The 15108-nt window shown below is 51.8% G+C and overlaps 1 protein-coding gene across 1 annotated transcript in view; it reads right to left on the bottom strand.

The window, feature by feature from the left end:
• The window catches only part of MACROD1 (mono-ADP ribosylhydrolase 1), a 203971-nt gene extending 192964 nt beyond the window's left edge, over window positions 1-11007 (bottom strand). Inside the window, exons 1-3 of the mRNA XM_045024864.1 lie at window positions 10647-11007; window positions 5891-5992; window positions 5396-5515 (exon numbers count right to left, since the gene is read on the bottom strand). Of these exons, the coding sequence (XP_044880799.1) occupies window positions 5396-5515; window positions 5891-5992; window positions 10647-10917 (493 nt within the window). The 5' untranslated portion in view covers window positions 10918-11007. The remainder of the gene's footprint in view (window positions 1-5395; window positions 5516-5890; window positions 5993-10646) is intronic.
• Window positions 11008-15108: the final 4101 nt, after the last annotated feature.

Below are 15108 nucleotides of genomic sequence, written 5' to 3'. Positions count from 1 at the left end.
TTCTGCTACAAACACGAGCCCCCTCCACTAGCGCCAAAGCGAGTGGGAGGGAAATTTTCCCATCAAAGTGTAATTTCAACCAGAAACTCCTTTGTGTCATAAAAAAAAACCCAACCACTTTTTTTTAAGCGGACAAAAATTCATTTGCAACCTCCTCATTGAATTGTGGGTCTGTACAGCACCCGGAAAACCAGGGGCCTCCTGATTTCAGGCAGGGCCTGTAGCTACGCAGTACGAATTAGCCCTGCAATGACTTTGAACCTTCAGGGCTTGCTAGAGCAATTGGAAATGGGGAAGCCAGGGGATCACCACTGCAATGGGAGGTGGCCAATTCTAAACTGATCAAAGGAAATACTTTATTCACTTGACGTATTATTAGCCAGCAGATCTCTCTTCCATTGGAAGCTGTTGAAATCAAAAATTTAGCAAGATCCAAAGAGGGGCTGAGCATTTATATTTCTAACAAGAATGTCCAGAGCTAGAACAGTGGATTCATAGATGGTAAGACCAGAAGGGACCACTGCAATTGTCTAGTCTGACCTCCAGTATAACACAGGCCCCATAGGACAGCCCTGACTTAATTCCTGGTTGAACCAGAGCAGATCGCTTAGTAAAACAGCCAATCTGGATGTAAAACACAGCTAGTAATGGAGAATCCACCACTCCCCTTGGGAAGTTGTTCCAGTGGTTAATCACCTTCACTCAGTGCCGGGTCTACAATGGCGCCATAGAGCCGGGCCCATGCTCAGAAGGGGCCCCGGCCTGCTCCACTTGCACTGTGCCCTGAGACCCCACCAGCCTGCTGGCTACCCCCTGCCCAATCACTTGCTCCTCTCGGCCTGCTCGCTGGCCGGTCAAGCACTCCTCTCTGCCTCCTGGCCTCAGTGCACCTCCGGCTCTGGGCAGTCTCTGCTTCCCACCACCTGTGGGGCCCCACCTGTCTCCCCAAAGCTGAGCCGCCTGGGACTGGTGCAGAAGCCTGGCCAGTCTCGGCAGTTGAGGGGGGACAGTGTGGGGGGCTTGGCTGGGCCCTTCCAGGCAAGTGGGTCCTGAGGGAGCCCGGCTGGGGCAGGTCCTGGCCTGGCTGATAGCGCCACTCCCGAGGGGCTGGAGCGATTCCCAGCCCCAGGACCAGCCCTGGCTGCGCTACTGGCTCAGCCTGGCAGACACAGTCACCTCCCAGCAGGGCTGGTGAGTGCAGCCGGGAGGCAGGGTGTGGGGGAGTGGGTCTCTGAGGGGTCTGTGGGGGTGCTGGGCTGTGAGGGCAAGGAAGATTTGTGTGCGTTGGGGCACTAGGGAGTGGGGGTTCTGTGTTGGGTGCTGGGCAGTAGTGGTGGGGCTGTGGGCAGGGGGGCACTGATCAGGAGTAGTGTTGTGCAGGGCGCTGTGCATTTTTTGGGGGGGGTTGGGGAGCTGCTGGGCATAGCAAGTCTGGGGGGGCTCCGGCCATAGGGAATCAGGGTGTGTTCCAGTGTTGGGCAGGGAGGCTGTGTGGTGTGGCATGGACCCACCCCCAACAGGAAGGGGTATGCTGGCAGCACAGAGCCGGGCAGAACAACTGCCGGTTTGTAAATAGTTCCCTCACATTGGGCCGAGCAGGGCCGCCCCTGTCATGCCATGCCCCTGGATGGCCCCTCGCTTCAGGGACTGATCTCCCCGTGCCACACGCCATTGCCCCCATGGGGCCCCACAAACATATTTGGCACCGGGCCCACAAAAGGTTAATCCAGCCCTGCCCTCACTGATACAAATCTGTGCCTTATTTTCCAGTCAAAATATATCTCGCTTCATCTTCCAGCCATTGGATCCTATTGGATCTTTGTCTCCTAGATTGAAGAGACCTTTACCATCAAATTTCTGTTCCCCATGTAGGTTCCTATAGATCGGGGGTGGGCAAACTACGGCCCAGGGGCCAAATCCGGCCCTTCAAATGTTTTAATCCAGCCCTCAAGCTCTCACCGGGGAGCAGGGTCCGGGGCTTGTCCTGCTCCACGCGTGCTGTGGCACCCGGAAACAGTGGCATGTCCCCCCTCCAGCTCCTATGCGTAGAGGGAGCCAGAGGGTTCTGCATGCTGCCCCTGCACCAAGCACCGCCCCCACAGCTCCCATTGGCCAGGAACTATAATAAATAATAATGTAATAATTGGAGATATACCAATCTCCTAGAACTGGAAGGGGCCTTGAAAGGTCATCGAGTCCAGCCCCCTGCCTTCACTAGCAGGACCAATTTCTGCCCCAGATCCCTAAGTGGCCCCCTCAAGGATTGAACTCACAACCCTGGGTTTAGCAGGCCAATGCTCAAACCACTGAGCTATCCCTCCCACCCCAACTGCAGCCAATGGGAGCTGCAGGGGCGGCGCCTGTGGACCTGGCAGCAAGCAGAGGCACCTGCACATGACTCCGCATAGGAGCAGGAGAGGGGATATACCTCAAGCAGCTCCTGGAAGCTGTGGCAAGAGCCACCCGGAGCCTGCACTCCTGACCCAGCCCTGATCCCCCTCCTGCCCTCCAAACCTCTCAGTCCCAGCCTAGAGCACCCTCCTGCACCCTCAAACCCCTCACCCCTAGCCCCACCCAAGAGCTCACACCCCCAGCTGAAGCCCTCCCCGCTACCTTGCACTCCAACCCTCTGCCCCAGCCTGGAGCTCCCTCCCGCACCCTTAACTCCCCATTTCTGGCCCCACTCCACAGCCCGCACCTCAGCCGGAGCCCTCACCCCCTCCCACATCCCAGCCCCCAAATTTTGTGAGCATTCATGGCCTGTCATACAATTTCCATACTCAGATGTGGCCCTTGGGCCAAAAAGTTTGCCCACCCCTGCTATAGACTGTAACCAAGTCACACCTTAACCTTCAGTAAGCTAAACAGACAGATCTCCTGGAGTACCGCATTATAAGGCACTGTTTCCAATCCTTTAATCATTCTCTGGGATCTTCTCTGAACCTTCTCCAATCTAGTAACATCACCTGGATTTGTGGACCGCAGAATCTGACAGTTTTTCAGTACGTGTCATATAAGTGCCAAAGGCAGAGTAACAGAACCTCCCTAACAAAGATTTTGGATGGGAGCTAAACCCTCAGGATTCAGGGCTTACGCTGATCTCTAGTAGGGGGTTAGGATCAGACATTCATGGAAAACAGGTTATTCCACATCTGCCCACCACAGGGCTCTCACAACTTCCTCTGAAGCATCTTGTACTGGCCACTGTCAGAGGTGGGATATAGGGATGGATGGACCAGTCTGGTAATTCCCACGGTCGAGACAGTTCTCAGAAAGCAGTCAGCTCTAAGCAGAGCCTTTTCCCCACAAGCACCCGCCATGATGAACACACACAGGGAACATATGGCTAGAGTTTATCTCCCTGCAGCTTAAGAGGCGTGTGCTGACTGGGTTGACAGGCTCCTTAGCCGGATGTCAGAGATAAATTGCACTGGAGTCATCTCTCACGGGGGATTCTGGGATGAATTGCTTACAGAATGGAGAGTCTTTGCTAAGGAAGGGGGGATGCCGGGGAAGGCTCCATCATTCAGTTCTGGCACACACCAGATTGGGGACCACAGGGAGAGAAGGTGAATCAGAATCTGACACTGTCTCATCTTTCAGTGATGTCATTTGGATACAGCATCACACACACACTGTTCGCACAGAGTTCCTGGTCACAGAATGCTTCGCAGAAAAGGAATTGGATAAAGTGCCTTTCCTCTCTAGGGGCCACCAGCTCCAATCTGGCCCCCGATCAGAAGAAGGGTGAGTGGCTGGCTCAGGGGACGGGAAATGGGAGACGGGGCCTTTCCCCTCAAGGGGGCATTGGCTCCAATCCAGCCCCAAGGAAAGGGAGTTGCAAGGAACAGAACACGGGGCCTATCATCTCTAAGGCATCAGGTCCTTGATCACACTTGCCAGCTCTCACAATTCTATCAAAAGGCTCCTGCTACTTCACATTTCTCTTAAAACCCCAACTCCTGGAGTCATGGGATGATGCACGAGTCTCGACCTCCATTTTAAACAAAGAAAGATTTAAGCCAAAAAACTGGAAAACGTGACCTCGAGTGTAACAGCTGCAGCAACGCCTGCCTGAGCCTGCAGAGACCCTGAGCCAAGCACACCGAGAAGGGGGAGCTGCCCCAGGGTAACACACGCAGCAACCCCTGCCTGACTCTGCAGGAAGCCTGAGCCCATCACTCTTGATGGAGGGAGCTGCCCTGAGTAACTGACAACTACGCTCACCTGAGTCTGGCCAACAGCCTGGGCTGCAGGGAGTGATGTCTCACTGGTTCATTTAACCCTAAAGATGCTGGAGAGAGCCTGCCCCACACCCGGCTCAGCTTTTGTACAACAGAGGGGTATTCAGTCGTATCAGAACAGTCACGGAATCCGGATAGCACCCAACCCACTCACCCCTCGAGTCTGGTTCAGCCCATTTCCCAATAGGTGGCAGGGTTGGGGTTCTAGAGCCGCCCAAAGCTCAGGGAGGGTTAGTTGCACTGAGCCCCATTTCCAGCAATGTTATGACCCCCACCCCAAGCCAAGTTCACAGAGGGACAGCAGCAAAAACGGGGCGAGTGCCACATGAAACCCACCTCCCCCAATTCAGTCAGACACAGCCCAGCTTCACTAATGGGGAAGGGGAGTTTTGCTCTCAACAAAAGGTTCAAAAAAAACAAACAAACAAACCAACACCTCAGATAAATCCACACCCACCCTTCCTCCAGACAGACGGACAGTAACGACCCCCAACCACCTCACACAGACCACTCACTAAGTAACTAGGAGACACAGAGCCCATGGACACACATATATGGCAGCTACTGGTGGAAACAGATCAAGCCACCCTCCACAGCCAACCAAAACCCTATACACACACCATGATCTTTGGGCAGGCAAATAACCAACCCTATAGAACATCTGGAAAAGGGCTAGACCCTACACACACAGCATTTCTTTAGTGGGATGATCGACAGACTCTATACCACATCTGAGGTGGGGTTAAGTCCTATACAATGGGTTCTGGGGGGCAACAGAACTGTGCAGAAGTGGCACAGGCTGCATATTCTCTCAGCAGACAGGACCCCCACCCTCCAGAACAGACAGGCCAGAGCCAAATAGCACCTAGCCAACAGCTCTTGGGGGCAGCCCAGCACCCTACCCCACAGAAACTCCCTCTCCTGGCTCAGAGCACAGCCTGACGGGCAGCTGGCACTCCTGCCAGTCCCAGACATAGATGGGAGTACATTTTCTCCCACTCAACCCTCTTTCGCCATACGTTCACCATGGGGTTCAAGCCCCCCCTGCAACCCGAAGCCTCCACTCCAACCAGCAACATGCAGAGAGGGCAGCTGTTGGTGCTACGTGAGCAGGGGGTCCGGTCAGCAGAGGGGATCTGTAACCCACTCACCAGCATTGACGATTGCATCCACCTCCAGTTTGGTGATGTCCCGGCGGACAAGCGAGATCTTCTCGTTCAGGTGATTGTCCTTGGGGAATTTGGTCTCCTCGGGCTGCTTCAGTCGGGCACCTAGAGACAAGGGTCCAAGGTCAGGGGTCTTCACGCCCTACAGGAAAAGTGTCCAGACATACCCTGCTTCACCCATCATGCCACCAGAACCAGGATTCTGGGATAGAAAGGGCAGGGCTGTGCCATGCCCCAAAGCATGATTGGCCTAGGCTCTATCAGAAGCAAGAGGGAGAACAGATCCCAGAGTTGGGGAGCCCTCCACCCCAATTCACACTGGGTTTTAACAGCCACATGGCTATGCTGGGAGACCACTGAAGTGCCCCTCAATCCCAACCCTGGGCTCCTGCACCACAGTTCTGTCAGTGTCCCACAACCCCAGCCCACAATGAAAATCTACTATGCACTAATAAAGGATTTTAAAACCCCCCGCCTCACTTTTAGCCATTTTTTTCCAGGTGTCGATGTCCTTCAGTGTGACAAAGTCCTTGGTGTAGTAATGCTCCCGTCTTTGCTTCTGATTCAGACCTTTCAGGTATGCTGCAGGGGAGGGACAAGGTCCACAGAAGTGTTACTAGGGTAACGAGAATCAGGTGCCCCTATAATCACCCCCAGCACTTCTGTAGTGCTTCTCATCCATATAGCTCGGTATTGCCCACCCTAAGGGAGCAAAACCATGAGTCAGACCCCACCCACACTCCAACCAGGAGATTTTGTTATAAATAGTGTATTGTGGTGTTTGATATTTGAACTCCCACAGCCCATGCCCAGTGTGTGTGCATGCAGAGGCAGGCGGGACAATTAGTTCTGCCCAATCTTCCGCTTTATTGGGTAAGGTGACTTTGGCTCCTGCTGCAGGAGCTCTTTCTCCCCCCGCCACCGTCACCGCCTGACCAGCGATAAGTTCTGCCTCCCACACCACCTCCAAGCCCAAACTGTCCCCCCAGTCCATCCATCACTTCTGCCCCCTCAGCTCCATCCCTCACCCAGTCCCCCTTCACACCACCTTACACCCCACCCCCACTCACCCCCATCCCTCATCCAGTCCCCCCTCATGCCACCTTACACCCCACCCCCAACCCCCTTCCTCCATTCGTTCTGTCTCCAGCCCAGCCCCGCTCTGCATCTCCTGGGATTCTCACTCTCCTCTCCCTGGCCTAGCTGGAGTGAGGTCCCCCTCCCCCTTCAGGTTGGGGGAGCAGTTCCAGGGGCTCATCTCCCTCACACACCCCATCCCCCTTGCTCCCAAGGGCAGCCGTTGGCCACTCCCAGCTCAGGGCTCCCCCATCCCCTGCGGTTAGCATGGCTTCAGGGTTGCTGAGAGCACTTCCAACAGCCACTCCGATTGGCTGCTCACCCCAGGAGGCAGGCCCATGGGGCAGGCAGCCAGTCAGAGGGGGTTTCCCCAAACAGTGCAGTCTGCCCTGCCTCCAGCCCAGCTGAAACCCTGTCACTGCGACAACACTGTGAGAGCCGGGCACGCAGAGCTGCCCAGGGGAGGGGCCTTGCTTGAAGTGGCCCTGCAGAGCAGGATGGACCCAGGCGCTGCTGTGATGCACTCAAAGCCTGGGGCCCTCCGAGTGGCACGGCCCTGCCTGCCTGGCTGGGGGAGCATCACACCACACCCTGCCAACGCCCGCCTGCAGAACCTGAGACTGGGATCCTCTGCAAACAAGGGGTGCGCTGCACCAGGGAGGGGAAATCAGCACCAGACTGAGCTCCCCAGGTCTCTCACTCTACGGCATCTTCTCCCACTCTCAAATCATTTTTGTGGATCTTTTCTGCACCCTCTCCAAATTTGCAACATTGGCTTTGAAATGTGGCCCCCGCAACTGGATGTACCAGTCCAGCCAGGGTCTCGCCAGGGCTGTATTCAGAGGTAAACTCACCTCTCTGCTCCAACTCACTACTTCCCTCTTCATACATGTCAGGATCGCACCAGCCCTTTTTATCCCAGCGTGACACTGGGAGCTCATCCTGAGTTGTTTGGAAGTGGGTTTTAGCCCACGAAAGCTTATGCCCAAATAAATGTGTTAGTCTCTAAGGTGCCACAAGGACACCTCATTGTTTTTGGACTAACACAGCTACCACTCTGAAATCCTTTTCAGAGTCACCACTTTCCAGGATACAGTCCCCCCTTCTGTAGGGACAGCCAGCAAGCCTTGTTTCCAGATATATGCTCTCATGTTTGGCTGTACTAAAACACACTTTGTTGGAATGGGCCCAGCTTACCAAGCAATGTGGATTGCTGTGCAGGACTGTCCTCATCATTCCTCTCCAAAAATCTTTGAGTCATCCATCAATTTTAGCAGCAGTGATTTTATATTTACTTCCAGTGCATTGATGGAAAAGTGGACTAGCATCAGGCCTAGTACTGATCCCTACAGAACTTCACTAGGGATGCCCTGAAAGGCAGATGCCATTCCACACTCCCCCTTGTGGCCAGGTACAGCACTACAGACACACCCTGACAATTTCCTCAACTGGGTCATCAGGAGGCTTGGCAAGGCTTTTGAAGGTCTCATTTAACAACAGAAACTTCTACAGAAACACAAGACCGTCACCCAGTCTTCTTAGCAGGGAGGCAGACTCCATCCTGGGCCCTTTAGCCAAGAGACACTCAGCCACCATTCCTTCCCTGGAGCCAGGGCCCTCCATTCGACTGCCGCTCTTCTCCAGGCAGCACAGATCCTAGCAGGCTGGGCCTCCTGCAGCTATCTAGGCTCCTCCTTAAGTTCCTTTCCCTGGGAGTTTTCCTCCTCTGTACCACTGGAACTCCTGCCCTTGGGGACCTCCTCTTCCTAACAAGCACCCTCCTCCAACTGAGCTCTGCGGCCCTTTATCTGGTCCAGGTGCCCATTAACCAATTCACTGCCAAGCAGCCATCTAGGCAGTTTGGCACAATGGACTCATTCCCCTTAAAGAAGCCTATCACGGTAGAGAGGGCCCTGCTCCAGGCTCCCCTTAAAGGGCCAGCCACCCTGCGACTCATCTCCATTCAATGGGGATTCACCATTGACAACTACTTTTTGAGATCTGTCAGTTAACCAGTTCTTAATCCAGGTAACATGTGCTCTACTGATATTACATAGTGCTTATTATTATTGTGCAGCATGAAGTCAAATGCCTTACATAAGTCTAAGTGTATTGCAGCTACGCAGTTACCTTCATCAACCAACCTTGCAATCTCCTCAAAGAGAGAAATCAGATTTGTTTGACAAGGCCTATTTCCTATCAAACTGACATTAATTATAGGCCTGTCCTTTCGTTCTATATCACCTGACTCCCATATCAGTTTTTCCATTATTTTGCCTAGGACTGATGTCAGGCTAACTAGCCTACAGTTACCCGAGTCATCCCACTCGCCCTTTTTGAAGGCTGGTATAACATTAGCACTTTTCCAGTCTTCCAAAATTTCCCCAGTATTCCAAGATTTATTAAAAATTACCATCAAGCAAGCCAGAGATTTCCTCAGACAGCTCTTTTAGGACTCTCAGGTGCAAGTTATCTGGACTGGCTGATTTAAAAATATTTATCCCTCATAGATGTGTTTTAACTTCCTCCTTAGTTAATAATGGACTGAAAAGTACTTCTCACCTGAGGATGGTTACAAGTACATCATCCTACATCTTTCCAAATACAGAACAGAAATATTTATTGAGCACTTCTGTCTTTCCTGCATCAACAGTAGTTTTACCATCTCCAGCTTGTAACTAGCCTGTACCATTGCTAGGATTTCTTTTGTTCTTAAGATACTTAAACTGCTTATTTCCTTGACCCTGCCAGAAATGCATTTTTCCCTGATGTCTTCAGCGCCCCTTATCAGTTTTCTACATTTCCTACCCTCTAATTTAGAGCATTGCTATTACCCCCTTTTCCCATTTGTTTTATATTACTTTCTTTTTAATTTCTAACTGCTGCTGCCTTCACTTTGCCACTGAGCCAGGCTGGGCTTTTGGCCAAAATTGTCATCTCTCTTGATTGTGGAATTGTGGCTTTTTGGCCATCTAATAAACTCTTCTTAAAGAGCTCCCAATTTTTCTGTCTTGGACCGTTAGGTTCGGCCTAAGACAACTGTGCCAAGGGCCTAAGAAATCCTGTGCCACCAGGCTTGAGGAAGATAATCCCCTAATTAGGGACTGAAAAGACTCTTGAGCCTAGAGCAAGGGGGCTTGGGTGAGGCTATATGGATGCTGAATCTCAGTATAAAGTGAAAGGAGCCAGGGAAGAGAGCTGCGGTGTTGGGATTTATGATAATAAGCCAGCCCTAGAAGGGGTGCAATGATGAAATGCAGAGACACCAGTGAATATGAGCCCCTGTTATACCATCTTTCACTGGGGCAGATACCGTCTCTTACTCTGGGTTTGTATGGTGCCTGGCACAACGGGGTCCTGTTCTTGGCTGGTGCCAGGCACTACCACGATGAACAGGATTCATAACCCAGGGGACTGTGCCAGCGGCACAACGTGGATGCTTTTGCACTTTCTGCCACTGACTGCTAGAAAGCGGATAGGCCCATAAGTTCTCCATGCCCCGGGCAGCTCTCATGGTGGGGTCCGGGCTGGCACATGGCACTGCAGTGCCACTAGCAGTCAGTGCAGAGTGTTCTGGTGCCATGGTTTGGTTCTGGAAGGCCAGCCCCATAGGGAACAGCTCTAACGCACCAGCTCTGTTCTCCATGCAGCACCTGGGATAGGAAGTGCTGCCTCCCTCCAAGTAATTTGGGAATGGTGCAGCTGCCAGGTGAGTTCTGGGATATGGCACAAGGGATGCTGGGAGTATTGACACACACATGCACTCCCACAATTCCAGAAGGGGACCCCACAAATCACTCACAATTCATTGAGGCGGCACAGGACATTATGGGATTCCTACCTATGCTGCATGGTGGGGTGCAGAGATGAGTGATGTTGGAAGAGCTGTATCAGTTTTTAACTAACCCAATCCACTGTGGCAATAGGCCTCTAGCTGTTCCATACTGGGGGTGGACTTCCGTGTTGGTATACAGATTCCCTGCACAGCTGCATGGTGCCCAGGGAAGAGACAAATGCCTTTGGGGGGGAAATTAGGCAGGGTAAGTGGCCCTAGGTGGAGGCATGTTGCAAAGGGCTGTATGATGCCCAGCTAAAGGGAGGCATGGCAGAGGGAAGGAGTAACTGGGCATGGCACGCGCACACACACCCTCACACTTACTTTTTGCCTCTTTCCAGTCAGTGGACGTGGTCAGATCCACCTTAGCCGCCATGCCTAGTGGGGGAGCAGCTGCCCAGCTCCGGAAGGCTCTTGACACCAACTGGACTGTGCCACAGGGAAGGCTGCTAGTGCTTGGTTCCCTGCAGCTCCACGTGCCCCTTCTGACACTACCCAGTACCCAGGGGATCCTGCCTTTGCCCCAGCCCCCCAGAAGCTGCCCTAAAGCTCCAGACAGTCTCCTGCCTAGCAGGGTCATGAGAACCCCTGGCATGGTAGCACAGAAGGGAATGCACTGGGGCTCCCAGACCAGCCTCTCTGGTTGGTCCCTGAGCAGTCGAGATAAATTCTTCTCCCTTATTTATTGCACCTGGTATTTGGCTTGCGAACGGGGGTGGGAGAGAGGACAAAATTGCTGCTACGCTGCCACTGAAACTCACCAAGGGCTTTGCACTCGCAAGACCCGCCCATCTGTGTGCAAGGGATTCTGGGAAATGTAGTCCCACCCCCGTCCAGGCTCTTGCAGTTTTCCTCTTCCTTGCCAGTAAAGGGTCCTGATGCAGCAAACTCAGGGAGATGAGCAAAGCCTGTCAGTGTCTTGGGATGGCATCTCAGGCACAATGGGATCCAGAGCCTGAGTTCAGCAACAGGGCCTACGATTACCACGTGCTTCCCTGCTGTTAGCTGGTTACTGTGCCCCCCCATCCCACCACCTTCCATTATTGTAGCACAGCCAGCCCCGCCCCTGTTGTGCTGGGTGCTGTACAGACTGCAACTGAGACTTGTGCCCTGTCATGCTGGGTGCTGCACGAATGCACAATGAAAGGCAGTCCCTTCCCTGTAGAGCTGACAGTCCGATTAGACAAAAGGTGAGAGGGGAAATAGAGGCACACAGAGAAAGGTCTGCAGCAGACCTTGGACTAAAATCCAGGAGTCCTGAGCTGCAGCCCTACCCACTGGACCACTCTGCCCCTCAATAATTACATTAATTGTAGTATTGTATTCTGGACTCTTGGCTTCTATTCCCAGCTCTGGGAGGGGAGTGTGGTCTAGCAAGTTAGAGCAGGGGATAACCCAGGAGGCCTTACTCCCAGCTATAGTCCTAGCCCTGGAAAGGGACTGAGCTCTAGTGAGTTAGAACAACAAGGACAGCCTGGGAGCCAGGACTCCTGGGTTTTATCCCTAGCTCTGCCAGTGACTAGCTGTTTGACTTCTGGCAAGCCTCTCTCTTCCCTCCTGTATGCCTCAGCTCAGCTCCTTATACATAAAATGGGGATAACATTATTTATCACCCAAGATTACACAGGGGGATTAATTCACCCATGTCGATAAAGCACTGATCTTAAACACAGAACAGAATTCTTCCACATTTGTCCCTCAGACTCTTGGGACCAGGCTTAACTTTGAAAACTGGGAGACTGAAAACTTTGGAGCCAACTTTGCAAACTACAGTTCCCAGAATCCCAGGCAAAACAAGCTGTAATTTAATTTCAGTGACTCTTGCTCTCAACCTGCCTCTAAACTGCTTGTGGGCAGGAACCAGGAAACAAATAACTACCATACTTTAAAAAGCAATCATTTGCAAAGGGGACACACACACACACACACCCGGGACATTTAAACAGCACAGTAGGTTAGCTTCATCTATAAATAGATCTTTGCCTCCTGAGTTTGCAGGGTGCCTTAGCAACCCTATTAAATTTAGCAGTGCTAGTCACACCAGAAGACAGACAGATACTGCATGCTGGGAGACGTGGCCTTTTGCTAGTCTCTGGGGCAGTTGCTTCAGATCCATGCTATCCAAAGAGCAAGGCACCCTCTTTTATGCCCCAAAATCCTGATTTAGGAAGATTTGCAGTTCTTAGAACAAGCCTTCAAGATTCAGCTCTGCATTTATCACCACATGCTATTGCTTAGTCCTTTTTTTTTTTTTTTTGGAGGATTACAAAGCACTTCACAGTGATCAATAGTTTGCAAACTTCCTGGGGATAAATCAGTGATATTCCCCACTCTGGGGGAAATGAGGCACAGAGCAGCAAAATGACTTGTCCAAGGTCACTAGCAGAGCAAGGGGCAGAACCCAGGAGTTCTGATTCCCCATTGCCCCCCTCTGAACGCTAGACCCCTCTGCTCTTCTAGAGCTGGGGACAGAACCCAGAAGTCCTAACTACAAGCCTCCCTGCTCTAACTACTACACCCCACTTCTTTTCTAGCGCTAAGGACAGAATCCAGGAGTCCTGATTTCCAGACCCTCCCTGCTCTAACCATGAGACCCTCCTCGCCTCTCAGAGCTGGAAATAGAACCCAAGTCCTGACTCTGTCCCACACACTCTCTTTGTTATAATGCACCAAAAGCACAGCAGATTTCCTGTTCCTCCCCCACATCAGCTCCTACAAATGTTTTACAGAAAGCTGCCCAGTAGTCTGCACTGCAGCTTCTATAAGAGCTTCCCACCGTGAAACTCCTTTGTGACAACAAAGCTGCAATTTGTGTCCAGTGAGGAAAACACCCCGGCAGTTGTATGACATCAGGTAAACTCCTAGGAGTTACACTGAATTAGTGAAATTGCTTCAGGGGAGTGAATCCATGCAAAGGTACACGCATGTATGGAAGGTGCCCCAAGGCATGTGCACCATGTACAAAAATCATGCCCTGGGAAATACACAAGTATACAGAAATTATGCAACCCATGCTCTTTGCTGTACACTGCACTTACAAAATTATAGCGTGCACACCACAGCACCTAATTTTAGCATATACCCATTTTGCATAATGGGTATTGCATGTCACAGTTTCAGGGTAACTGCACCTGTATTCTTCATCTGTGTGGTCCCTCCAGGTGTGCCCAGTCATGGCTCAGGGCTCCAAGCGACACCAGTCTCTGGGCAGGGACCTTTATCCCACTCCCTGCTGACTACAGTTTTAAGTTTAGAGTTGCACAGCCTCTTGCAATATACTGTAACATCTCCAGCCAGCCGTTCTGCTGGAAGGCTAATGCCTGGGCTGTTTTCTCTCCGAGAACAATTAATGTTTTTAACGGTGTGACCACACAGGTCTTTCTCAGCAGAGTACATTTTAAGGACCAGAAGAAAAAAGCCTAGAGAAAATATAACAAACAACAAAAATTCCTACATGTTTACTAAACATAACAGAAATTACCTGTAAGTCTTATGGAGTCTTAGCCAAAGCCTTTCCAACTTTTCAGCAAGGGTTGAGGACCCCCCCACCACCCCGCCCCGCCCCGCCCCGCCAGTCTCTCAAAACTCAGCCTTTATATACCAAAAGTCATTGTTTTTTAGTCTCTGGAAAACCCAGCCTGAACCAGTATATATACACATGGAAAACACCCAAGGGTTGTTATTTTTCTGGAGCTGGTTACAATTTCTGGGGCTTTTTATTTCTGGAGCAGCTGTGGTACCCCATAGACTTGCATAGAGTCCCTGGCCCACAATACACTAAACATTCATAAATTTAATACAACATAGTCTTCGAAAACACTGCATGTGGTTGCAATAGCTGTCACAGCATGATGTGCAAGTTTTGTACTGTGTGCATACCATGAGACGCTTTTTTAAAATCTGGGATGTAAATTTTTTGCACTTACTCATTTACAATGAATCTTGTGCAAAGACTAATAGTTCTGGGCAAGTGGGACTGGAATGGCTGCACTACAGCACCCACGGCACGTGTAAAATACGGGCACACAGGAGAGCAGGCCAGGTGCAAAAGCCCAAGAGAACTTAAGTGAAAATTACACATTGATCACATGGAGGAGAGGCCAACACAGCCTGTTCCCCCACCTCAGGACTGCAAGGTACATGCAAACAAGATTCTCCAGTGGAGGGTGTGCAAGGCACGTGTAAAAAACCCAGCAGCATTAGAGACCGTGGAAAGCACATACAAATAGTTCACACACAGTAGCTCACAACCAGCTTGTACACCACCACTCCTTAGGAACTCCAGCTCAGCCAGGCAAGCTATACATTCAGAACCTCCTCCCCCCTCTTTGGAGTCCCCCAATAAGGCATGGTGTCTTAATGACGCAGACCCGCTCCGCTCAATCAGGATGCAGCTCCTCGCATGTCGTCACTTTGTTCGTGAGACCCAATGAAATGGATGGAAAATTCCAGAAACGGTCTCTAACCAATGAGCACGGCCTTTGGAACCTGAGGGGGGTCTCCAGACCAATGGACTTTGAGAATCGCTGAGGCTATTGGAGATACTGGCCAATCAGATGGGCAGAGCAGGGGGCGTGGTACTAGGCTGACATCCAATCACAATGAGGGCGGGCCGGAGAGCTCCGCGAGGTGATATTGATTGGCAGGCCTCCAGACCTATGAGACGCGGGGCAGGCGGGGCTAGTTGTCGCTTGACATTTGTTTTCACCTATCACTGTGCGTATCGCAATGATCCCGCCTCCATTGACGCGAAGACGGGGAGTAGGCATGGCCCGGCCGGTGAGCG

This window comes from Mauremys mutica, chromosome 7 (genome assembly GCF_020497125.1).
Source record: "Mauremys mutica isolate MM-2020 ecotype Southern chromosome 7, ASM2049712v1, whole genome shotgun sequence".
Classification (NCBI taxonomy): domain Eukaryota; kingdom Metazoa; phylum Chordata; order Testudines; family Geoemydidae; genus Mauremys; species Mauremys mutica.
This window is presented reverse-complemented; position numbering and strand designations above follow the sequence as displayed.